A 24,687-nucleotide genomic window follows, 5' to 3' on the forward strand; every position below is an offset into this window, starting at 1 on the left:
AAGAGAGACCTCCTGCCCCACTACTTCAGATATTCACGGAAGGCCCCACCTCCCCCTGCCTGGACTCCTTCCCAGACATTACTTCCGAGCAAATACTGCCCTTATTAGCGCATACTAAGTCTGACTCCACCTCAGACCCGGCTCCCCCTTTATCATTTCAGCCCTCGCACCGGCTCTCGCTCACTCAGTTACGAAAGTCTGCCACATTTCATTAGCCACGGCTACATGAATGGAAAAAGGCTCCAATAAAACGTTTACAAAAAAAAAACCCTGGCCAATCCTTCAGATCTACAAAATTATAGACCCATTTCTCTTCTCCCAATCTTTTCCAAAGTCATGGAGGATCTATTCCCTAAACAACTCATGAGCTACCTTGAAAAAAACAACTTACTCGATCCTTCTCAGTCAGGCTTCCGCGCGCTCTATAGCATCAAATCCACACTGAAAGAAGTAACAGACACGATCAGGTTGGCGTTGGACAAGGGGACACCTACGATGTTAGTTCTCCTTGTTTTGCCAGCAGCTTTTGACACCATCTCTCATGGAATACTTTTGTGCAAGCTACGAGAGATTGGTGTCAGAGGAATGGCGTTAAAATAGCTCAAAAGCTTCCTGGCCAACAGAACACAACAGACCATGGTTGCTGACAAGTGGGTCCCCCGAGGCTCCATCTTAAGTCCCCCCTTATTCAACATCTATGTGTCTTCTCTGGCCACAATCATTAGCTCCTGTGGATTCGAAACCATCTCATACACGGATGATACTCAAGTGATAGTCACTGTTGAGACAGATCCTGTGCTGACCAGAGAAAAGTTTAAGAACTGCATGCTAAAAATAGCCACATAGATGACTGCGAATTATCTACAGCTCAACTCCAATAAAACGTAAACCCTGCTGTTTCGGAAAAGCAGAGGAGATTTTGGCATCAGACTGGTGGCCATCAGAGCTCGGCAAACCTCCTACACCTAAAAAGTGGGCGAAGAATCTGGGTGTCATAATTGAGGACAGATTTTCCATGGAGGAGCATGTGAAAACTATCTCGGGCACCTGCTGTGGCCTGATGTGAATGCTGATAAAAGTCTTTCATTGGATCCCGTGCTCGGCCAGAAAAGCCCTTATACAGGCACTTCTTGTTAGCAGACCAGATTACGGAAACTCCCTACTGGTAGGGATTAGGGAAGATGTACTTTCCAGGTTGCAGGTTGTCCAAAACACAGCCGTGAGTCTGGCCCTTAATCAGCCTGTCCGTACCCCATTGGCACCCCTCTTGTGACAGCTGCATTGGCTGCCTGTCAGGAAAAGACCAGAATTCAAGTTGTTGTGTCTGGTGTTCAAATAACTCCAGGGGAAGGGCCCAGCCTTTCTAATGAAGAAGCTAAAACCATATATCTCCGCCCGCCAAATGAGTTCGAGCGACCAACAGATGCTCTGCACCCTGAGAGTCAGGAGAGTCAGAATGGGCGGCCGCTCCATCTCATATCTCGCCCCCTTCCACTGGAACAGACTGCCAGAGAACATACAGGCCTGTCCCAATCTCAGTCAGTTTAACAAACTTCTTAAAACCTCGCTGTTCTGCCTTGTCTGCCACCCAGCCACCGAGAGATCCCCTCGGGATGATTAGATAGCGCCCTACAAATCCTAGTAATAATAATAATTATCCATGTCACCGCCCGCCAATACAGTTGTATGGTCGGACATTCCTACAGAATGTGAAAGAAGGTACCACTCTGATTACATCCCCCTGACAATTCTCTGTGGGTAAGCGCCCCAGTTTGAACATGAGCTCACTAGTGGAATAAGACCTGCGTAGGATTCGTATTTGGACCAGATGGAACCTAGCCCTCATCAACACCTGTCTAGAGCCTTGTATCGCCTCCAATCAGTCATCTTCCAGCAAGCCAAAGTGGGCTAACCTCAGTAGCAGAGGCCCAGGATGCTCTAGATGAGTGGGAAGTCACAAGCAGGAGGCCTCTGGGATCGCAGAGGAACAGTGTGAAGACCAGACGCGAGGAGTGTTCTGAGCTGTACCCAATGCCTGATTCTAAGAAGCCTACCACTGGGGACATCTAAGACACCAATTTTCTAATAATGGCCACCATGAGTGAGCCCCTTTCCAAAGCACTCCTTCTCCACTTGTTGGGGAGGGATACAGCAGTTATACCCTGGAGAACCCTCTGAGAGAGTCCACAGAGACAAGGGAGTCTCAAACAGCGGAGGCCTGGGTTTTTACCCCATTACCGCCGAGAGCACAGCACCGTACACCATGACCGGCGCGCTCAATGGATCTTTTGGACTATGCCCCCCCTAGGCGGAAACTATAACCTTTCTTTATGTACTGCGGTGCCCAAGCAACCTGTGGCCAATGACCGGTGGAGCTGTCCCACGCAGCTATAGAGGAGTATGGCTCTGGTTCACCCCTACGCAGTCACCTACTCAGCGGGACGTTGGACACTGTTTTTCCTTGTCTCCCCATTGTGCCTCCCCACCCTCCCCCTCCTCTTTCCTCCATCTACCTCCCCTATTCCTTTCATCTCTCCCCTAATCTACTCCCCCTTTGCCTATTTTTTCCTCATGTTTATGCTATTCTTTTGTACTCAAGTAATTCCTGTAACTATGCTCAGTAACTGATGTAACTTTGTAACCATGTTCTGAAACAATCTTTCTTCTTCATGTATAGCACCCTGATACCTCCTGGTCTAGCCACCACTATATAAAACTCAATAAATAAATAAATAAAATAAATAAGACCACGTCAGATTCCCAGGATTCTATTAACTTTACGAGGAGGTCTGGGGCGTTCTTGATAATCTTCTTGTAGGTGCATGACTGTGCTTTCTCGGTATTGGATCTAATAGTAATCTGTCTTCAAGCGGGCTGTATTCGGGTATCTGTTCCCCCTCTTTAAGATGCCTGTCAAGTGCATATTTCAGCTGTAAATACCTGTAGTACTCCGTATTAGCTAATTGGTACTCCTTTTTTAATTCGGGGAACGTGAGCATGTTGTGTCTCTGCCAGACATCTGCCAGGTGCATTATATCTATTAGCTTCCATTTGTCGAAGCCCTGTAGGCTGTCTACATCTTGGAGCATGTCGCTGTCCCATAGGGGAGTCTGCTCTGTTAGTCTATTAGCTCAGCCCAAGATTTGCCTTTGTCCACACATTAACTACTATCTGGGTGTGGGATGGCAGGAGTCTTTTCTTCCGTCAATTATATAGTGCACCTAAATAACCTCCGGTCCCCATTGCCCAGTTGTCCACTCTGTAAGCCGGGTCGTTCCTATCTAAGTATACCCAGTCATTGATGACCATTAGGTGTGAGGCCCAATAATACTTTTGTAGATCCGGGAGCGCCAGGCAGCCCTCGTAAACTCCTTTCTGTAGTTTGGGTAATAAAATCCTTGCACCCGTCCCATATTAGTATTCTTAATTCACTGTCCACGTCTTCAAAGAATTTATCGGGTATTGGGCAGGAGGTGTTTTGAGAACGTATAATATGCGTGGTAACATCATCATCTTGTAGAGCACAGCTCTCCCCATGAGAGATATCAGTAGTTTTCTCCAGTGGGTAACATTCACTCCTTAAGCGCTCCCAGTGTGGTTGGAGGTTCCCGGTCTGAAATTCTGCGTCTGTTTTGCCAATTTGTATGCCCAAGTATTTGAAACTATCTTTAACCTGCAACTGATTGCCGGCCCCAAGTACTGGAGGCGGGCTGTTTGATAACATGTAAAGGAGTGACTTAATCCAGTTAATCTGGTATCCGGAGTACCCCTCGAAAAGTTTAAAAATCCGCAGCAGCCGGTTAATTGTGAACCTTGGTCGCAATAGCATGCATTCTTGCTGTTTTAATAATATTCTGTGTAGTTGTTTTAGACATACTGAGAAAGAGATTATCCCTGTAGTAATAAATACTTTTTACTTCTAAGTGCTCATTCTTTGTACAGTGTGTGTGTGATACTGTGCATAATGAAAGAAGGGTTATTGCTGTTACCATTGTGCCCCTGATTAGTTTATAGGATTGTTAGTAAACCAAAATTAATACTTCTATGTCAATTACAGATATCCCTGTTTATCACACGGAATAATATATCCCAAACTATGCATTCAAAAGAATATTGCAAGTCAACTTTTAGTTCACTGACCACATATAGAAACTCCGCCCAATGTATAGTGACTGTATATGTTAATGGAACAACTGCTTTGTTAGTTCCACTAAATTGTTAATATACAATTGAGGGTGTTCTGCAATAATTCACACACTTTTAACACTTCACTTTGCTCACTGGCATTTCTTTTAACAGTCCACACAATGTTTGAGGTTTTATTTTTAATTTAATTATTGTGCCTAAAACACATTCATTTCCAGTGTAATATCAAAACATCACAGTTAAATACAATGTAAAGAAATAAACATATACCATTTTCAAGGCATTTCTGTAGACAGATACAGCACTGATACATAACAAGTACATTGAAGCAATCAGGGCACCAAGAACAATTTGGAATAGCTAGTTGCTTGAAATCACTTCAAAGGAGTCCAGTAAATTAGGCAGGAAAATGACAAGAGAGCAGAGCACCAAGTAGAGACGACAAATAGAGAGAGAGAGGTTAAGCAGGGAATGCTGAGGGTTGCTGATCTTCAATTGACAGGGGGGGGCACAAGTATTTGGATTTATATACCACAGTTAAATAATCACTGACAATGATTCACAAATTAGCTTCAACAACTCAGAGAGACAGGCAGGCACTTTGTGGCAGTTTGGGCACACGCCATATGTTACCTATGCAGAAAGTGACATCATGGCCTCTAACTGGCTAGCAGGGGTTGGACTGGAAGCACAGGGCAGGAGTTCTTTACTGATTTCTGGGTTTCCTGGCAATTTCCTACAGCAGCACAAACATGTTTATCTCCGTAGACAACCCCCACCATAAACTGTGGAAAAAACTTCTGTTCGCCAAATAATAAATACCTACACATTTGAGGTGGTAGTTGCAATGGGAGCAGCATTCCTAAAAATGTAATGTTAGATTCTCAACTCCTGTGAATCACCGCATTAAGGTCTAGCAAGGAAGGCAGGAGGTCCTCTCTGTGATGATGTGACCCACCTTTATCTCATGATGTGTTTTAGATGTCAGTGCATGCAAGGAACCAGGAGACAATACCTTTAGAAGCTTGAGGCTCTATGATTGGGCAGGTAATTAACAAGTCATCCAATCTTTTACTTCGATTGGAAAACTCTGACAAAAACAGAACAGTACATAGTATTCGATGATGAATATATATAGTATGTGTTCGATTTTTCCAATCAGTATATTCTGTTGGGTTTTTAACTAAGGTTTATAATTAAGTCCAGGATTATTTCCCGCAATTGTATAGTAGTAAATTGGAAATTTTTCACACTACTAAAGTTTTTCTGGTAAGGTTGATTTTAGTCACAAAGATGTTGCGTATAGTTGCATATAAACAACAAAGAAACCTAGGGGTCTAGAAAGAGAGATAAATAAATTGTCTCAAGTTGTCATCAATGGTATTCAATACATTAATGACCAACAGCTAGTTACAACGAATAGGACAATATTATCAAACACTATGTCTACGGTAATTTGTGAGTAGAACCCAAGAGGTATTCGTAGGATTCCCATCAACAACTTGTGATGATCAATGTTATCATTTGGTCCTCCAACCAAGGCACAAAAGTCTCTTGATCATTGAGACCATAATCTTACCTTGTACCATAGTAGGGTCACTGCCCACAAACACTACCAGACCAAGTGATATCAAGATGATGGGAAGAAGTGCAGTGCAAAAAATCATAAAAGTGGTGAATTAAAAAAGTACAGAGGACTAGAAAAGTAATTTTATTAGGGATCTGGCCTCCTCCTAGTTAAAAACAAGAACAGTGCAAGAAAGCAGTGTTAAACAAATAACTGCATAGGGGCCAACATGTTTCAGCCTAAATGGGGAAGACCCAAGGCTTTCTTCAGGGCCTCTGCTCTAGACGTTGCTACTGCAAAGTGATTATGTCACAAAAAAATACAGTGACAAAACAAATAATCATGTGAGAAATCAAAAAGGATACGGTCAATAAAGTTGCATATCCTCTGTGTCAGTAGATGATTGAGTGCATCCAGCACGACCGGGGATAGTACCTCACCTCACCTGGGCACATACTCAGGAATATTGAGGCCACGCTCTGTCCGTCGTTGCCTCTGGCAGGTACCGAGTTTGGAGGAGGCGTATAGTTGCATAACAGGACAAATTGTTTAAACTTAGAAGGTGCTTTAGGTGAAGTTGTTTATTGCGCTTTAGGGAAAAAATTTAATTTTGTAACATTAATGATTTTGTCATTTTAGAAATCATATTTCTCAATAAACCAATTCCGTAAAAATAGATAAAGCTCAATGTATGCCTTCAAGCTCATTAATAATATATATGATCCATATGATAAAATATTACGTCACACAATTTTCAAAATAAAGGTTATTTATGGGTATGTAAGCCTATTCAAGTCCTCTCTATTGACAAAATAAGGCACTTGAATTACAGTGTGATCTCATTATTTACATTTTCAACCAGTGCCTGAAACACTACAGAGATTGTCCTGTGCCTTTCCACTCTAAAATAAGTTTAATATGAAGGCTACAGCACTAACTCACCTACAGTGTTGTATTTTTCCACTGAAACCCTTATGGGCGCTTGTTGGTTAATAGCTAATGCTAAAATTTAATAAAATTTAAAATGCAGAACACACTTGTTTTCATTCAGTGTAATTTGCATTAATGGGAAAATTCCTTTGGAGGCTTTAAAAATATCAGATGCCTGCAATGATAATTGAAGGAAAACAGCCATTACAATGCGGCTGTTACCACGGATATCCTTTACTACTCATGCTTTACAACACATGTACCGTTTTTAGGGCAGGTGTCAGGGAAAACATTACCACACATATGTCTTTAACATTCATGTTTTACAATGTAATTCATTGGCCTAGTAGTTGTAAAAAATGTGTTGTAAAAGTTATGTGCGGTAATGGCATTTGCGTTCTGTCATACATCCATAATTGAAACCAATTCTTGGCAGCAATGTCTATAACAGAAATCTAATAGGAGGGGTTAAACAATCCTTGGCATTTCCTCAAACAGCTTAACTTTATGGATGATATCTTGGAAAGTTTTGTAAGTCAGAAATGTATCAAGTTGGGGGAACTGAGAGTCCTGAAGAACTACCCCGTAGCAGAATCCACCACCTGTACACAGACACCTTTTTGGGTCTAACATCGCATAGGAGTTAGATCCTACAAGGTGTAGAGTGATAAGGAGGGACATAAACACATAATAAGGGGGGACATATACATATCTACAATTTGAAGATGTCCCCACTTATTACTTTTATCAAATGATTTGGTATCTCCACTATGCCTTACGCGGATGATACGCAACTTATTCTTGCGCTTGACAAGAGATTCACCAGCTCTGAACAAAATTTAATTTTAAAAACTGCCTTTTGGAAGCTATTCCATGGATAAATGAAAGAACTTGGGAGTCAATGATTTGTGTTTTCACCCCCATGTAAACATAGTGTCAGGGGTAAGTTCTTCTTCGGCAGGAAGACTGGTACTTCAACTCCCTCATCAAACCTCCATCAAAGAGGGTTTGTGGGAGCGCCATTGGTTACCAGTTGGTAAACAGATTGTTTTTAAAGCTTTGACTGTGTACTTTTATTAAATTATTCCCAAATTTCTTTCTGAACTTTTTATTCCCTACCTTCCACTGAGGATGCTTAGCTCTGCCTGTAATAATCTGCTATCTATCCCAAAGTTCAGGTTACAAACTTGGGGTGTGAGGTGGTCTATACCTGTTCTCAGGACAAATGCATGGATGAAGATTCTGCTCACTGTAATGCAGCTGCCAACTTTGCTACTTTCAGAAACTTCTGAAAACTTGTCTGATCATTCAATCTTAAATGTTATTTTCGAGAGGGACAGGTTTTTCTTTGTTACAGTGTCTTTAGCGGTGAGATGCCTCTTGAGGTGGTTGCTGTGCTTTACAAATGCCAAGTTCATCCATTCTGAACTATCAACATTTGTGACTTACGTAACATTAGTCAATATATGAAAATGAAATACACCCCGCTACATACACATTTATGCCAATGAAAATAAATGTGGCCTATAACGCATTAATTACAGAATGGAGTGCTAATAAACAGGCATTCACATATCTATTACATCAGTCAAAGGTTATATTTCATATTATGACAATACTAACAGGAAACCACATTCATGAGTCATGGTCCCTTCCGCCCCACACAAAAAACACACTTGCCTTGGATAGGCTCTGACCTCTAGTTCTGGTTCTCTCAATTTACTTCTGTTGGTAGTTGGACTGTACTAGGGGTAGTAGAAATAATCACAATCTTTCTCTCCTTCATATTTAATAGATATGAAACCAACTAAGGCTGTTAAAATCCTCTGGATATGTACAGATCGTGGCACTCAGGCCACTCTTAATTTTTGTCTGGAATGTTGTGCGCTCAACTTCTCTCTAGTTTATAGTGTGTTAACCCATTGGAAGTCTTAAAAAGGATGATGTTGGTGTAATTTCAAAGAGTGCAAGTGTTGCTTTTAAAAAATGGTGTGAACAAAGGCTTAGTGTACCAGTGGTTTCCCTAGGCCACTCCTGATTTCTTCTTACACTTCTACCTGTGTTGGGTGTAGAAGCAGCACAGGAAAATGATGAGGGTAATAAGGGAACAGCAGATGAGATGCATGTGAGCCACATATTCCTCATTGTGGATTTGGGCTCCATCAGACCCTTTCCCAAAAGGTAAATGGAAAGAATTCGGAATGTGCTCCTGTAAAATTAATCCTACAATTGGGACAATAAATCCAACAACTGGAACAAATTATTAGGAAATCATTCAAACATCTGTTGAGCTTTCTTAGAAATCTTTATGTACTGCAGAGTTCGATGTAAACTGACAAGCGTAGCAGGTAGAAATAACATACGTGGAAAAGTGTAGTCAAAGCAAAATAATAAGGAGGTTAACCCTTCCTATCCTTGACCTAACCTTAAAAACCCCTTTCTTCTGCCCACGACACCAGTGAGTATTTCCACAGTGTTTATCTACTTTTGAAGGCAGTCAGTCTGTGAACTATGCACAAGCCCATCCCCAGCCCTAAAATTGAGGTTGTGTACATTCCAACATACTGGCAGAATTTTTTTTAGATTTCATGTTTCACTGTTTACAAATGCCGTTTGTAAAGACAACATTCCAAATCCTGATTATGTTGAATGGAGTTTGGGGAGTTGACAATAACGGACCGAAGTTTGGTGCACCTAATTTAGCTTTGATGTTGCACATGCTGGGGAATTGCTCCATTTGAGACTAACTATGGTAATTAAACTACTCGAGATTAATGTTGAAAGTGCTGACTGTCAACAGCAAATAGCACATTGCAAAGCAGATTCCCATAAAATAACATGATTAACATGGACGGTTTTCACAATAAATAAGAAATCGATCAACGTTGTTTCTTTTTAAAACAAATTCCCTTTCGCAACAAATGTGCATATGTTGTTTTAACTGCAGCATCAACAGGAACATTTACAAAAAAAATATTTTCTTCAATGAAGCAGCTGCTTTTGCAAGCAGTCGGGACTGCTGACCACTTTGACATAAACATTTAAAACTTTTGTGTAGGACACTTGCAGAAGGACCCTCTGACTTCAAAAGAGGACCTTCTAAGAACCTGAGCCTAAACAATCTTGTTAAAGTTATTTGAGCAATACTTTTTGTATGGAGTAGCAGGTGAATTTCATCATTTCTGGTTGCTCAGCAGATGAATGAAGGATTTTGGCTGGCAAACTCCCCAGGAGTTAGCACCTTATGCACATCAATTTTGTTGAGCGACAGCCCAGGTAAGCAAAAAGGACAAGTATCGGTTTAGCAATGTTCCCTTGTCGCCCTAACCCAACTAAACTCTTTATCTTGTCTTCCTCGTAGGGCAGCCTCAGAGGATTACTCTGTTCCACCGGCATCCAAGGTGGTGCTTCCCAAGAGCAAATAGATGGTGGTCAGTAATCTCTACCTGCCCTTCAGGTGCCTGCAGTTTTATTCAAGAACTTATTCCTTACAAGCACCTGGTTAACATTTTTAGTCAATGGGATCATGTACTTTCTGATGGTTGGATCTTCAATGAGGGATTCTCTAGGCAGAGCAGGCTGAAGAGGACTTCTGCAGTGGTATACAAGTGCAACATTGAGTGGAACATGCAGACTGCTCCTGTAAGCCTTTAGAACAGAGTGTACTGAAGTCTGCACCATCTGCCGGGGATTGAGGATCATTTTTCTGGCGTTAAAGTATTCTTCCCTATCAGGCTCCCTGTGAATATGCTTCAGGATATCCACACCGGGCACAGCCTCCCAAGACGATGTGTTAAACCCTTCAATCGGGCTGAACACGTGTTTTGGGAAGATGTGGTTTTCAAAAAGAAATGCCCCAACATCTGGATGTTGCTTCTGAAGATCGTCCATCATACTCGTCCAATCAGGGTGTTTGAAGGGCAGGATTATTTCGTCCATGTCGATGAGTACCACATACTTGCTTCGATACATATTCCTGTACATACAGTCGTTTAGGGTGACCAACTGCCCATAGTACCCAATATCCTTGGCTTCCATTGAGTGGTGCCACGCATTTGCTGGAGTTAGGTACTTTTCGATGGGCCAAGGTACCACCTCTACAATCCCTTCGGCAACGTAATATTGCAAAAGTCTTTCTATCGAATGGCTACAATTAGTTTTATAGATTGTGACCCTCCCGGCCCCCATCAGTTTATACATCTCCATTGACTGGGTGAACTGTAAGACATTGTCATAATTTCCAAACATGGTGGAAATGCATACAGTAAAATTCACATACAATGATGTTGATGGATGGAGGTTCTGTATTGCAAACACAGAAAGTTGATCTACAGATGCCTCCTGGGTTGGATCGAATGCGATATATTTGGGATAGCAGTTTATTGATTCTGAACAAAGGATATCGGTTGTGACATAAGGGAAATCGAATCGATCGCTATGCATGTCTAAGACAGCCTTTACTACGTAGACATTGTTGTTTGTTGTGCAGGGAATGAAGCAATAAAGTTGTTTAACATCTTTGTGAAGAATAGCGATTGTGCGAATGTTGTTTCCGTCCCTATGATCTTGATATGGCGCGATGATGAAAGTCCTGCTGTTTCTCAATTCCGCTATTGTATCCTCTGAAACGCTAACATTGGGAGAGGGAAAATGCGCTTGCCAAAAATGAACAGGTTCTCTTTTAATCCAATAGTAGCTCTTTGAGTACAAAAACAATGTTAAACAAGCAATTGCAAATATACTAAAAGATATCCAGATTTTCTTTTTGCACCACATCATTCTTTTGAGCATAAACTGTAATCCAGGTCTTCTAAATGATCCAGAAGGTGGAATCTAAGGGAGAAAACAGTTAGAAAAAGAAATTATTTTTGTCACATTAACATCATGCAATTACACATTACAGATCATAAAAGCAACGCTAAACACTTCACCAACATAGAAGAGAAGGGACTTTGGCAGAGTCAATGAAAAATCATTGTGTTTCAACAATAAAAGAACACGGATTGGCAAAGCCAATAGGACTGGTGCCAGCATTTTGGCAATTCTTCTTTTGTTTTGTTTTGTCACAGCTTTTGCAAAACTTTGTTGTTTTAGGAAACACCGGACCCTCTTCTATCTACACAAAAACATTGACTAAAGGAAAAGATGTTGACTTGAGCCCCAAAAAGCATTTATTACCATAGTACTCCTTAGCACTGAAGGGAACTTATTTGTGTGTTGTTGTGCTCCTTGTGAAAGAAAAGCAAGCAGTAACTCACAGTGAAGTCAACGAATGGCTAAAGTCGGCTGACGCATGGCCCCATGATGCATACTGGAGTGGCTGGAAGAAAATGTTTTTTACAGAACAACAGACTGACTGACATGCAGATATTTGTATTATGCACATAACAACCTACTATAGGTAACTAGGTTATACAAATAATTTTAGCAAAATCAAAAAGTCTTGGCTAACACCGGTATGAAAAAGACAATAGGTCTGGCATTACCTCCTCGTCCTGTCTCCCTGTCCCATTCCTTATCGGTGAGCAGCTAGTCTGCTCCACAGAAACCTATAACCTAGCTGAGCTTTTTGCACTTCCCCCAACATGGCATCACTATCACGTGACAATAAAGGGGGAAGTGCATCACCGTAACATCCTGTTCTTTTTTTCCTGCCTACGCGGTATGCCTTGGATGTCTGGCTGAGCTCGGGGTAAGTTTCCTGTTTTTTGTTGTTAATTTGTGATGTCGGCAGCCTGCCTTAGCGGCTGCCTTTGTTATTTCTACTTTTCCCCCGCGCTGCCTCCTTTACCAGTGTTTTTGCGTGGTTCGTGCTAGCGCCCTCACCTGTTGGTCCTCGGCCTGCTTCAGCGGCCGTTTTACAGTGTTTTCCCGGTCCCGCTGCGCCCTGCTTTAGCAGGCGAGGATTGCTGGGTTGGTGCTGCAGCACGTGTGTTTTGGCATTTATGGGGGCGAATTCTGGCGGCAGGCTGTTCTTTTATGCCGCCCCCTTTTTCTCTGGTCCCATGGGAGCTCGGGTCCTCGGGACTTCGTGATGCTATAAGTGGGGTCCTTGCTTTCAGGTGTTTGTCCTTGGTGTGTGCCTGTTTTTGGTACTTGGGACTTGGCTTGTTGCTGTCATGGCCTCTGATGCCTCTTCCTCTGCTTCCCCTCTTGATGACCTGTGCCTGATTATTAATGAGGCTGTGGCTGCTGCATTCCTGGCTAAGGACGCGGCTGGGCCTCCTCCCAAGATTCCTTGTGGTTCCATGGATCCGCTGGCTGCTCCTGATGCTGAGTTTGGTCCTGATGAGGATGAGGGTGCTTTGTTCAGGGTGCTGAACTCTCTGACCTGTTTACCCATGTGCGGGGCAATTTGGGATTTTCTCCTCCTGTTGCTGATGTTCTGGAGGTTGACTTCTTTACGCAGTATGTCCAACCTGCTGCTGACCTTTCCTTTGCATGGGGCTGTGCGCAAGGTGCTGGCTCACGAGTGGAATGAGGTGGACAAAGCGCTTTTCCCTGTTTCCTGTCCAAGCGTTACCCTCTGGAGGGTTTTGATGCTGAGTTCCCTCAGGCTGTGAAAGTTGACAATTTGATGGCTGGCCTTTCCTCTCAAGATTTGGTCATTTCAGATGATGCCCTTCCTGCGGACGCTGTGGATAAGCGTGTTGAAGGGGCGGTGAAGCGTTCTTATGCTGCTTCTAATTTTTCGGTCCGTGCGACTGCCTATTCTAACTACATGGTCCAGTCACTCCTCAAGGATTTTCAGTCCCTGTCCATTCTGCTGCAGGACGATGAGGATGCCACGCATCTTTTGTCTATGAAGGAGTTGCAGGTGCGGTACTTGTCGGATCTTTCTTTTGACAATCTGGGGGCGGCAGCGGCTGCTTCTGGTGCTTCCATCGCTTCCCGTCGTCATATCTGGATGCGTTCCTGGAAGGATGATTCTTCCTAGAAGTCGGTCCTCCTTAAGTTGCCCTTTTAAGGTTCCAAGGTGTTCGGTCCCCAGCTGGAGGATATGGTCAAGCAATTGGCAAGGAACCACAAGCTGGTGGCTCTGGTTCGCCCTCCATCTCGGGGGCATGGGTTTGGCTACCGTTGCGCTTTTGGGCCTCCTGCTCGGGGTGCTTCTCAGCCCTTTCGTGGCAGGGGTTGTGGCCAGGGGGCCCCTGGAGGTGCCAAGCCCCAGGCCACTGCCGGTGTTGCCGCCACCGCTTCCTCCTCTTCCCAGTGACTATCTGCCTTTGCCAGTTGGTGGTCGCCTCCAGTCCTTCCGGTCCCAGTGGTTGTCAGTTCCGGATGCCTGGGCAGTTCAGACAGTGTTGGAGGGTTGCAGGATAGAGTTTTCCTCTCCTCCGGTTTTCGTTCGGACTCCCCTGCCCAGTCTTACTCTGCGACGGGAGGCATTGCTGGCAGGTGTGCAGCTACTGTTGGAATAGAAAACTGTTGTGGAAGTTCCTCCTCTGGAAAGGGGCGAGGGTTGCTAGTCGTTCCTCTTTCTGGTCTCCAAGAAAGTTACTTCGGATCTTCGTCCTGTTTTGGATCTAATGCGGGTCAATCGCTTTGTTCTCCATTTTCCATTCAAGATGGTGACTCTACAGTCCATCCTGGCTTTGGTGCTTCCGGGGGGCTTTCTGGCATCCCTGGATCTGAAGGATGCGTATCTGCAGGTTACTGTCCATCCGGCGGACCAGCGGTTTCTCCGGTTTGCTGTGGGGGCCCTTCACTACCAGTTCCGGGTGCTCCCGTTCGGCCTTTCCTCGGCACCCAGGGTTTTCACCAAGCTCTTGGCCCCTCTGGTGGGTATTCTTCATTCCAGGGGGCTACAGGTGTTTCCCTATCTGGTTGACTGGTTGATTGTGTCTCCTTTTTCTCAGGCTCTGTCGGATGTGGACCAGGTGTGTCTTCTCCTGGGTTCTTTTGGGTTCCTCATCAACCGCCGAAAGTCCTCCCTGGTGCCCTTCCAGTCCCTGAAGTTCCTGGGGGCTCTCTTCCGCATAAACCTGGGCATGGTGTTCCTCTCCCAGGAGCACCAGTTGACTTTGTTTTGTCACCTTTCTTGGCTTCTGTCCCAGTCCCGGGTGTCTGCCCGTCTCTGGTTACGGAGTCAGGGGGAGATGGCGTCCACTTAGCATCTCCTTCCTTGGGCTGGTTACATCTGTATCCCCTATTTCATCATGTCTTGTCGCACTGGGATCCTACCTCCCTGGACTACAAGACTCGAATCATCATTCGGGACGACAACAGACCCACCGATCGTGACGCCCGCAGGTTGATGTTAACGCTCCAACCATGATATTTACCTCACTAAAGACAACGCTAAGGGAGCAGATAATCTGACTGCGGTCCCGTGTTATTTGAACATTACTGACTTAGCCGAATATATTTTTGTTTTTAAGAAACTATCAAGAGCAACGAGCGCCATATCTAGGAGCAGCCGTTTCGCTTTGAAAGCAGCAACTATTTTGTTGCACATATTAGAGCACTGAAATCGATTGGATGTTCCTTCAAACATTAGACTAGATGCACCGAATTGATCAACATTAGTATTTCGGCTTGATGGTTGGGTACAATAATAAGAACCCGAGTCCTTCAACCACCCCCACGATTGAGAACGGGACGTTCTCCTGTGTTCCATCCATCATTTGGAACCATACAGAACATCTAGATTCTTGATTTTGTATGTGGCTCCTGAAGAAGGCGTTCTTGTTAAAACGCCGAAACGCGCGTCGAAGATTATATTTGTCCGCCACTGTTTTATGAATTTGCAATTAATTGTGTTATTTATAATTTTATTTTATATGACACTTATTCTTTGAAATTAGAATAGGTTATGTGTATGAATTGGCTATGTGTCTGAATTTAAATTTTTTTATCCTGAGTATATATACTTAATAAAAAACACAATTTTGTACTTTTTAATTGATTGTTGTGCCTTCTATATGTCGTTTTCTCCCTGGTGATATTATTTTTGGTGCCTTTTTCCACATTGACTACAAGACTCGAATACCTGTCACTCCGCTGATTCGGGTGGATCTCCAGTGGTGGTTGTCCCCTCAGTCTCTTTCCCTGGGGTTCAATCTCTTTCCCCCTCGGTCTGTGGTTGTATTATCCACGGATGCCAGTGCCTTGGGTTGGGGTGCCGTTCTGGATGCCTCCAAGGATCAGGGTCAGTGGTCCCGTTTCGAGTCCCTCCAGTCCTCGAACTGGAAGGAGTGGAGGGCGGTTTGGTTGGTTCTTCTGTGGTTCACTCCACTCCTTCGGGGTCGGGCAGTCTCGGTGCAGACTGACAACCAGGTGGTTCGTGCTTATGTGAATCGCCATGGGGGCATGTGTCGATCTCTGTTTCTCAGGTCCCGGAAGATCGGGCTTTGGGCCGAGTTGAGTCTCTTGTCTCTGACGGCGTTCTATCTTCCAGGGAAGGAGAATGGGCCTGCGGATTCTTTGAGCAGGGTGTTCCCCTCCTCGGTGTCCCTGTGTCTGTCTCGGATCTGTTTGATCTGATTGTCCTCAAGTTCCGCCGTCCTTGGCTGGATCTTTTTGCCTCGGAGGATTCTGCCCTTCTTCCTCTGTTTTGCTGCATCATTCCCTCTTGGTTGGCGTGGGCCACCGATACTTTCTTGATTCCATGGTCGACGGGGCCGCTGTTTGCCCTCCCTCCGTTTGCCTTGATTCCGCGGGTCCTCCGGAGATTCGGTTGGATCGGGAGGAGGTACTCCTGGTGGTACCGGAGTGGTCTTGTCAGTCCTGGTTTCCCCTTCTGCTGACCTTTTCTGTTTGCCCACATTGGAGGTTTCCCCTGTGTGTCTACCCTCTGCGGGCTCCTCTTCTCGGGATTGCCTCCCTGCGCCGCTTCCGGCTGGGGGTTTGGCACTTGAGAGGTTGAGTTTGCTGGGTCTGGGTTGCTCTGTGGAGGTTGCCCAAAGTCTCCAGCTGTCTCGGCGCCCTTCCACCTTGAAGTCCTATGCCAGTCATTGGAAGAATTTCTCCTCCTAGTGTCTTGGAAAGGGTCTCTCTTCTGCCTCCTGTGAGGCTGTGAGGGTGTTGGACTTCTTGAGGGATGGTTTCGTCTTGGGGCTTGCGGTTTCTTCCCTGCGGGCGCAGTGGGCTGCCGTTCTTGCTTTTCGGGGTTCCTCTGTGTCCTCTGTCTCACCGGTGGTGGCTCGCCTTCTGAAGAGTTTTTTGCTTCAGCGTCCTGTTTCTCGTTCTCCTGTGCCTCCTTGGGATCTTCCCTTGGTTCTCCAGGCTTTGATGGGTCCTCCTTTCGAACCTTTGGTCTCCGTAGCCCTGAAGTTCCTTTCTGCTAAGGTTCTTTTCCTGGTGGCCATTACTTCTGGGCGGTGGGTTGGTGAGATTGGGGCTTTGATGGCTTATCCCCCCTTTTTGCGCTTTTGCACTGACAAGGTCCTTCTCCGCCTGAGTCAGTTCTTTCTGCCTAAAGTGTAGTCTTCTTTTCACTGTCAGGAGGATATTGTTCTCCCGGTGTTTTTTTCCGGATCCTGCCTCTCCTGAGGTGGTGATCCTCCATTCATTGGATTTGCTGAGGCTCTCCGCATCTACTTGGAGCGTACGTCTGGTTTCCGTAAGGTTGATTCCTAGTTTGTCACCTATGGCTTCTCGGGGCTGGGTCTTCGGACTTCTTTGTCCACCTTGTGTCGTTGGGTCAGGGGTGCTGCGGTTTCTTCTTACGATTCTGCCCACTGTCCTCTCCCTTCTTCTGTTCAGGGTAGGTCGACCAGGGGAGTTTCATCCTCCTGGGTCATATTTAAGGGGGCCTCCTTGAGGGACATTTGTAATGCTGCCACTTGGGCTACTCCCCAAACGTTTGTTTCCCATTATCGACTTCAGTTGGGGATGGCGGCCTATGCTGCCTTTGGGAATCATGTCCTGTCTGCGGTACATGGGTTGTAATATGTACTATTTCTGTTGATTAAAATGGACCTGTTTTTCTCTCACCTTTTGGTCTGTTTTTTCCTTAAAATCACCGTGTGCTTGGGTATGGGCTCACTGATAAGGAATGGGATGGGGAGACAGGACGAGGAGGTAATGTCCGGTTACTCACCTGTAATATCCATTACTCCGAGTCCTGGTCTCCCCATCCCATTCCTGAGCCCTTCCCTCCCTCCCTGTCTTGGGTTTCTTTGGGTGATTGTCTGTTTTCGTTCTGGGGTTTCTTTGGTATTCTCAGGATGTTACGGTGATGCACTTCCCCCTTTATTGTCACGTGATAGTGACGCCATGTTGGGGGAAGTGCAAAAAGCTCAGCTAGGTTATAGGTTTCTGTGGAGCAGACTAGCTGCTCACTGATAAGGAATGGGACGGAGAGACCAGGACTCGGAGTAATGGATATTACCGGTGAGTAACCAGACATTAGCTGCCAGGAGCTTGCCTTTTGGGAAAAAGGCGAGGAAGATAGATAGAAAAAAAGAAAGAAAAAAAGGAGGAAGGCAAAAAAATATAAGAATGGAGGGCGGTAAGAAGGGAAAAAACATTGGTAAATGCATTAGCTTTCGCTTATGAGATAAATGATAACCTTTTATTTTTTGTAGTTGTAGATTTCTAAGTAGTTGTACAATATAAGTGTTAAAGTGTTATGACTTGTTTATGTACAAAAAGGCAATATATTGTGCTGTTACTAGTGGTATAGTGTGGGTAAGTAATAACATTTTGAAAACTGAAATGAAAGAGCAAAATAATAGAATTAATTAATTGATGTAATAGCAATATCATGAATTTGGAAGAGTTCTGACAACTTTTGGGCCCAGTACCTCTGCACCTGCTGCCCCATTCAAATCGTGCCCCAGTGCCTGCAAGATAACCATATTTGTGATTGCCTGTTTAGTAGTAAAATATAACAATATTAGGTGTTTCGAGGGGTTCCTAGATCTTTTGGTCCTTGTGTCTGCACCTGCTGCACCATTGAAATCATGACCCTGTTGTTTGCAAGGTTTGCACTTGTGACTGACTGTATAGTAGTAAAATTTAGCAATACTATGGGGCCCATTAGGATGGCGGGCGGATTGCCCCCGCCAGGCCAGCGGTAGCCACCGCCGGCCCGGCGGGGGTAATCCGCCCGCCATCCGTCCCGTAATGACCCCCCGCCATATTAGTATGGATCGGGGCCCTCGGCGGACGGCGCTTTTCCGCCCCGGTCGCCTAGGAAAAGGTTTAATATGGTGGCAGTGTCCATCAGACACCGCCAGCCATATTAGCATGGGCATTTTCCAATGCCTTTCCAAGGCATTCGGAGACACCCTGCAGGAGGTGGGGGGTGCACAAGGGGGGTACCTATGGTACACCCCAGCATTATAAAGTAAAACGTGGCAGGCACTGCGCTGTGCCGGTCACGTTGTGCTTTGTAATGCACAACATGTATCTTTAGCAACGCGGTGGGCGGGGCTTTCAGCACCGCCCCCTGCAATGCTAAAGATACAGGATGTGCCCGCCACTGTGCCAGCCTGCATGGATAAAATGGCCCCCCCCCGTAAGCCCCTGGCTGGGCGGCGTCCCCAACAATCACAAAGCTGCCATTACAGCGTTGTGATTGGCTTAGGGGATGGGAGGGAGGCTGCCTGCTCCCTGTTCTTGCCGGAGGCAGGAGAGCAGGAGCATGCGGCAAGTTTCAAGTTTCAAGTTTGAGATTTGTATAGCGCCCTATATACCCAGAGGGTCTCAAGGCGCTTGGGGGAGGGGGACGTTTATTTGTCGAATATCCAAGTTTTTAGTTGTTTTCTGAAGGTGAGGTGGTTCTGGGTAAGGCGGAGATGGGTGGGGAGAGAGTTCCAGGTTTTGGCCGCTAAGTAGGAGAAGGATCTTCCTCCCATGGTGGATTTATGGATGCGTGGGATTGCGGCGAGGGCTTGTGTGGATGATCGCAGTTGGCGGGGGGGGGGGTGTAAAAGGACAGGCGTGTGTTGAGGCAGTCGGGTCCTAGGTCGTAGAGGGCTTTGTGTGCGTGGGTAAGGAGGCGGAACGTTATTCTCTTGTTGACGGGAAGCCAGTGGAGGTCTTTCAGGTGCCCGGAGATGTGAGCTCGGCGGGGGAGGTCCAGTATAAGTCTGGCTGAGGCGTTTGGATGCGTTGGAGTTTTTTCTGGAGTTTGGCGGTGGTTCCGGCGTAGAGGGTGTTTCCGTAGTCCAGTCGGCTGGTAACCAGTGCGTGGGTGACCGTTTTTCTTGTTTCGGTGGGGATCCAGCAGAAGATTTTTTTAAGCATGCGTAGGATGTTGAAGCAAGATGAGGTGACGGCGTTGACTTGTCTGGTCATTGAGAGGGAGGAGTCTAAGATGAAACCCAGGTTGCGTGCGTGGTCAGCAGGTGTGGGTGCAATTCCCAGGGCCGGTGGCCACCAAGAATCATCCCAGGCGGAGGGGGATGAGCCTAAGATGAGGACTTCAGTTTTGTCCGAGTTCAGTTTTAGACGGCTGTCTTTCATCCATTCGGCTACTTCTTTCATTCCTTCGTGTAGGTTGGTTTTGGCGGTACTGGGATCGTTGGTGAGGGAGAGGATGAGCTGTGTGTCATCTGCGTAGGAGATGATGTTGAGGTTGTGTTTGCGTGCGATGGATGCGAGGGGACTCGTGTATACGTTGAAGAGGTTGGGGCTGAGTGAAGATCCTTGTGGTACACTACGGATGACTTCGGTGGCCTCTGATCTGAAGGGGGGGAGGCGGACTCTCTGAGTTCTTCCGGCGAGGAACGAGACTATCCAGTCTAGTGCTTTACCTTGTATCCCGACGTTGCTAAGGCGTTTGATAAGGGTGGTATGGCAGACTGTGTTGAATGCTGCGGAGAGGTCAAGTAGGATGAGTGCGGTTGTTTCTCCATTGTCCAGTAGTGTCCGAATGTCGTCAGTTGCTGCGATGAGGGCGGTCTCCGTGCTGTGTTTGGCTCGGAAGCCGGATTGTTAAGGGTCGAGGGATTTGTTGGATTCGAGGAAGGCGGCGAGCTGATTGTTGATGGCTTTCTCGATGACTTTGGCAGGGAAAGGAAGGAGTGAGATGGGGCGGTAATTCTTGAGTTCGGTGGGGTCTGCTGTGGGTTTCTTCAGGAGGGCGCTGAGTTCGGCGTGTTTCCAGCTTTCTGGGAAGGTGGCAGCGTTTAGGGAGCAGTTGATGACATCTCGGAGATGGGGTGCGATAACGGAGTCTGCTTTGTTGAAAATGTGGTGGGGACATGTGTCGGTTGGTGATCCTGAGTGGATGGAGTTCATCAGACGGATGGTTTCTTCAGTGAAGATTGGGTTCCAGGCGCAGAGGTTGTTAGGGGGGTGTTTAAGTTCAGGGACAGGTCGTTAAAAAAAAATTATATTATTAACCCCTCCTCCCTCTTCCCCGCACGACCCCTCAGCCCCCGATTTTTAATGGCTGCGACTGGGTTTAATTTATTAAACTAATAGTGAATAATATAATATTATTCGCTATTGTTAGAATAAAGTATTGACAAAAAATTAAACGAGCAAGCCCCCATCGACCTCCATAAGGACAAGCCGCTTCTATTCCTACCACTGATTTTGTCGCTTCCGGCACCACGAGTCGCAAAGGCATTGCTAGGGGCATGCCAGAGGTTGCAGCAGCGACCTCTGGCGACCCTTAAATGATGTCCATGCTTCCATACTTCTGAGAAAAATCATAAGAGAAAACCATTTTCTCTCAAATATGATTAATAAATGTGCTTTTATGGATATTTATTGTATTCGAATAACGATTTTGAATTGAATTGATTAATAAAATTCCAGCAGAGCTCAGCGTTATCAACATGGTAAACTCACCAACACATGATTTATTTTGTAAATAAAATCTGTCAGTGCTTATACGTGCTCCTTTTTGGGACCCTCAAAACCTTGTATTCATTACAATGCATTTCAATAAGGACCATGACCCCCTAGTCCTTTAAAGGCTGCAACAACATGTGGTCTTATTATTGATGCATTTGGTAAAATGATTCTACAGTAATTCGAACAACAGATAGCTCAATGTGTTTTCTTGGAGCACACATCTTTTTCGAATCTTATCCAGCGGGAAGAAGTTAATTGGAAAGAACCACTGCCCATGTGTTCTGAGGGATGGACCATCTCGATTGCGAGGAAGTCTAAGCCCCTCTTATTTTTAACGTGGTTGGACAAGAGAAGCTGATGCTTAGGGTCACACCCTAAAGCCTAAAGGGATATCTTGAGGATTCTAAAGTAATGGTGATCTCTCTGCTGCAGCCAATAGCGATGGGTGGGGTGAAAGGGTGATGATCACTGTCTGCTATATCTGGGGAAAAGTTGGGGTGCAGGTGCCAACAGGTTCTAAGAAGGTCGGGATGGTTTTTTAGGTATGCAGACAACTTGGGTGGCAGTTTCTGTGCTGCAGGTTTCGGGGGTTGGAAGTCTATGTGCCTCAGGTACCGGGAATGTCATCCTCTTTGCCTCAGAGACTGAGTGTATAGATTGGCAGTGTGGCAGGGCTAAGATGAGATCAGGCATCTTTTGACCTCAAACAGGGTCGGTGCCCTTGGGGACTTACCCGGGAATTTACCTTCCAATAAGAGCTGGGTGTTTCGCAAGCTCTAACAGATTTTAAGTAGGCCTCTGTGAAATTTCTGTTTTGATCGGTAATTTACATATGCTCACTATTTTGCTTCATTCAAATTATGGCAAATTTCCAACATTACAAAAGTATGGAATTTCACACACTTTCTTGCAGCAGGAAATGGTTTGCTTAAGACTGGTTCAAGCAGAATGGGTGTTTTGCGGGACACATTTTCACCTCAGACCTCTACCCATGCAGGTGTGCACTAGCATTCAGTTTTCGATCAAGGCACCCAAAGTCTATTTTTTAACAATTATGTGAAATTTTGCAGAATTTCTGAGTATAATAACAAAATAATTAAGTGATTTTGCAGACTCCTTGTCTAAATGTGTAACTGGCACTAAGCACATCAGAAACAGCAACGTCGTCCATAAGCAGCATTCTAGCTACTTATCCTGATAGGGCTTTGTTGCTACGACGATGAACAGCATGGAACAGCATTAGGTCTCCCAGAGCAGATGCCTTTATCTCTCAGTTCTCTGCCAATGTGCACTCGAATGTATGCACAGGAGAGTCCCAATCCATATGTAGGACAAAGTTGAACAAAACATGAATTCACTACCTAATATCATTGAGCAGGTAACTGGTCCAACAACTTGGGTATCTCCAATAGTAGTGGTGCCTAAGAAGAACACAAGTCAGATTTGAATTTGTGTCGACATGAGTGTACCAAATTCTGCAATTGAGAGGGAAAGGCACCCAGGTCCACATTTGAACGATATGATCAGCATTTTGAATTGGGCAACAGTTTTCTCAAAATTGGATCTTTGCAAGGGCTATCATCGGTTAGAAATCGATGTAAAATCAAGATATATCAGAACTTTTTGAATGCATTTATGACTATTTCGCTACAAAAGACTTAATTTTAGAATATGCTCAGCCGCAGAATTTTTTCAAGAGATCATAAAAAATGTCATTAGGCCACTAAGAATTCAATGAATTATAGTGATGACATTCTACTTTTTGGAAAAACGGAAAGAGAGCATAACCAAGCATTGAGAGCAGTGTGTCAAGAACTTCTAAAAGCAGGGCTAACATTAAGCCCAGATAAATGTGAGATTGCTATCCGGAATTAACATTTTATAGCCATATATTTCAAGCAAAGGGATGCGGCCGGATCCAAAATAAGGGCCCCATTATGATGTCGGGCGGATTGCCCCCGCCAGGCTGGCGGTGGCTACCGCCAGCCTGGCGGGGGCAATCCGCCTGACATCCACGCTCGTTTTCCCCCCGCCATATTAGTTTGGCGGGGAGGACCTCGGCGGACGGCAAGACCGTCCGCCACTTTTCCGCCCCGGTCGACTTGCGGCCAGGGCGGGAAAGGAATAATATGGTGGCGGTTTCTATTAGACACCGCCAGCCAGATTACGATGGGCCTGGACAGGTGCCTTTCCCAGAAAGACATGAGGTCTTCACTTTGGGGACCCCCTGCGGGCCCCCAAAGTGAAGGAGGGGTGGGGGTGCACATGGGGGGTACCTGTGGTACCCCCCTGCATTTGCATATACAATGTGGTAGGCACCGCGCGGTGCCTGCCGCATTGTGTATGCAAATGCATACATGCATTTATGGCATGTTATATATGCAGGATGCAGTGGCCACTGTGGCGGCCGCATCCTAATTCCACCCACGGGACCCCCGCCCTTATTGCGGGCGGTCCCTAGTCCCGATAGGATGGCGGGCGGGCGGACTAAGTACGCCCGCCATCCGAATGACCTCCTAAGTGTCTTCCTTCATAGCAATGTCTAGTCCAAAGGATATAGTGGACTTACGCTCTTTTGGGGAATGGCTAGACATTGCTTTCGTTATGTCAAAGATTAAGGGGGTCATTAGGATGCTTCAAAAGGGCGGGGGTCCCGTGGGGGGTATTAGGATGCGCCCGCCACGGTTGCGGGCGCATCCTGCATTTTTAACATTGTGGTGGGCGGTGCTCTCAGCACGGCCCGACACAATGCTAAAAATGCATGTATGCATTTGCATACACAAAGCGGCAGGCCCTCATGTGCACCCCCCACCTCGCCTTCACCATGGGGGCCCGCAGGGGGCCCCTGAAGTGAAGAGCGCCTCCCTTTCCGTGGCAGCAATGGGCATCTGTTTTAGCCCATATTATACCTTTTCTGCTGGTCGCCTTGCCACCGGGGCGGAAAAGTGGTCTTTCCGTCCGCCGCTGTCCCTTCTGCCATAGTAATATGGTGGGGGGGGGAAATGGGTGGCGGGCGGGAAAGGATATCGGGCGGATCGCCATGCCCACATGGCGTTGGCAATCCGCCCGACATCCTAATGGGCCCCTGAGTAAGTAAGTAAGTAATTTATTGTTTAGTTAATTAAGACTCACAACATTAACACATAACAGACACATTTAAAAACCACATAAAAACCATCCTTTAATTTTGCACAGTAAGTTATCAAAAATATTAAAGTATACAGTCTTTTATGTTTAGCTTGCTGGTAATATGATATGAGTGGGAGACTACACCCAGTTCTCAGTTC

General features: G+C 45.6%; 1 protein-coding gene across 2 annotated transcripts in view; it reads right to left on the reverse strand.

Annotated features, from left to right (window-relative positions):
- Positions 1-9,230: 9,230 nt before the first annotated feature.
- LOC147717927 (uncharacterized) overlaps positions 9,231-24,687 on the reverse strand; it is a 126,056-nt gene continuing 110,599 nt past the window's right edge. For both annotated transcript variants that reach the window (XM_086924719.1, XM_086924718.1), the window contains exon 4: positions 9,231-11,476. In XM_086924719.1, the coding sequence (XP_086780845.1) occupies positions 10,097-11,434 (1,338 nt within the window). In that variant the 5' untranslated portion in view covers positions 11,435-11,476 and the 3' untranslated portion in view covers positions 9,231-10,096. The remainder of the gene's footprint in view (positions 11,477-24,687) is intronic.

This window comes from Lissotriton vulgaris, chromosome 5 (assembly GCF_964263255.1).
Source record: "Lissotriton vulgaris chromosome 5, aLisVul1.2, whole genome shotgun sequence".
Lineage (NCBI taxonomy): Eukaryota > Metazoa > Chordata > Amphibia > Caudata > Salamandridae > Lissotriton > Lissotriton vulgaris.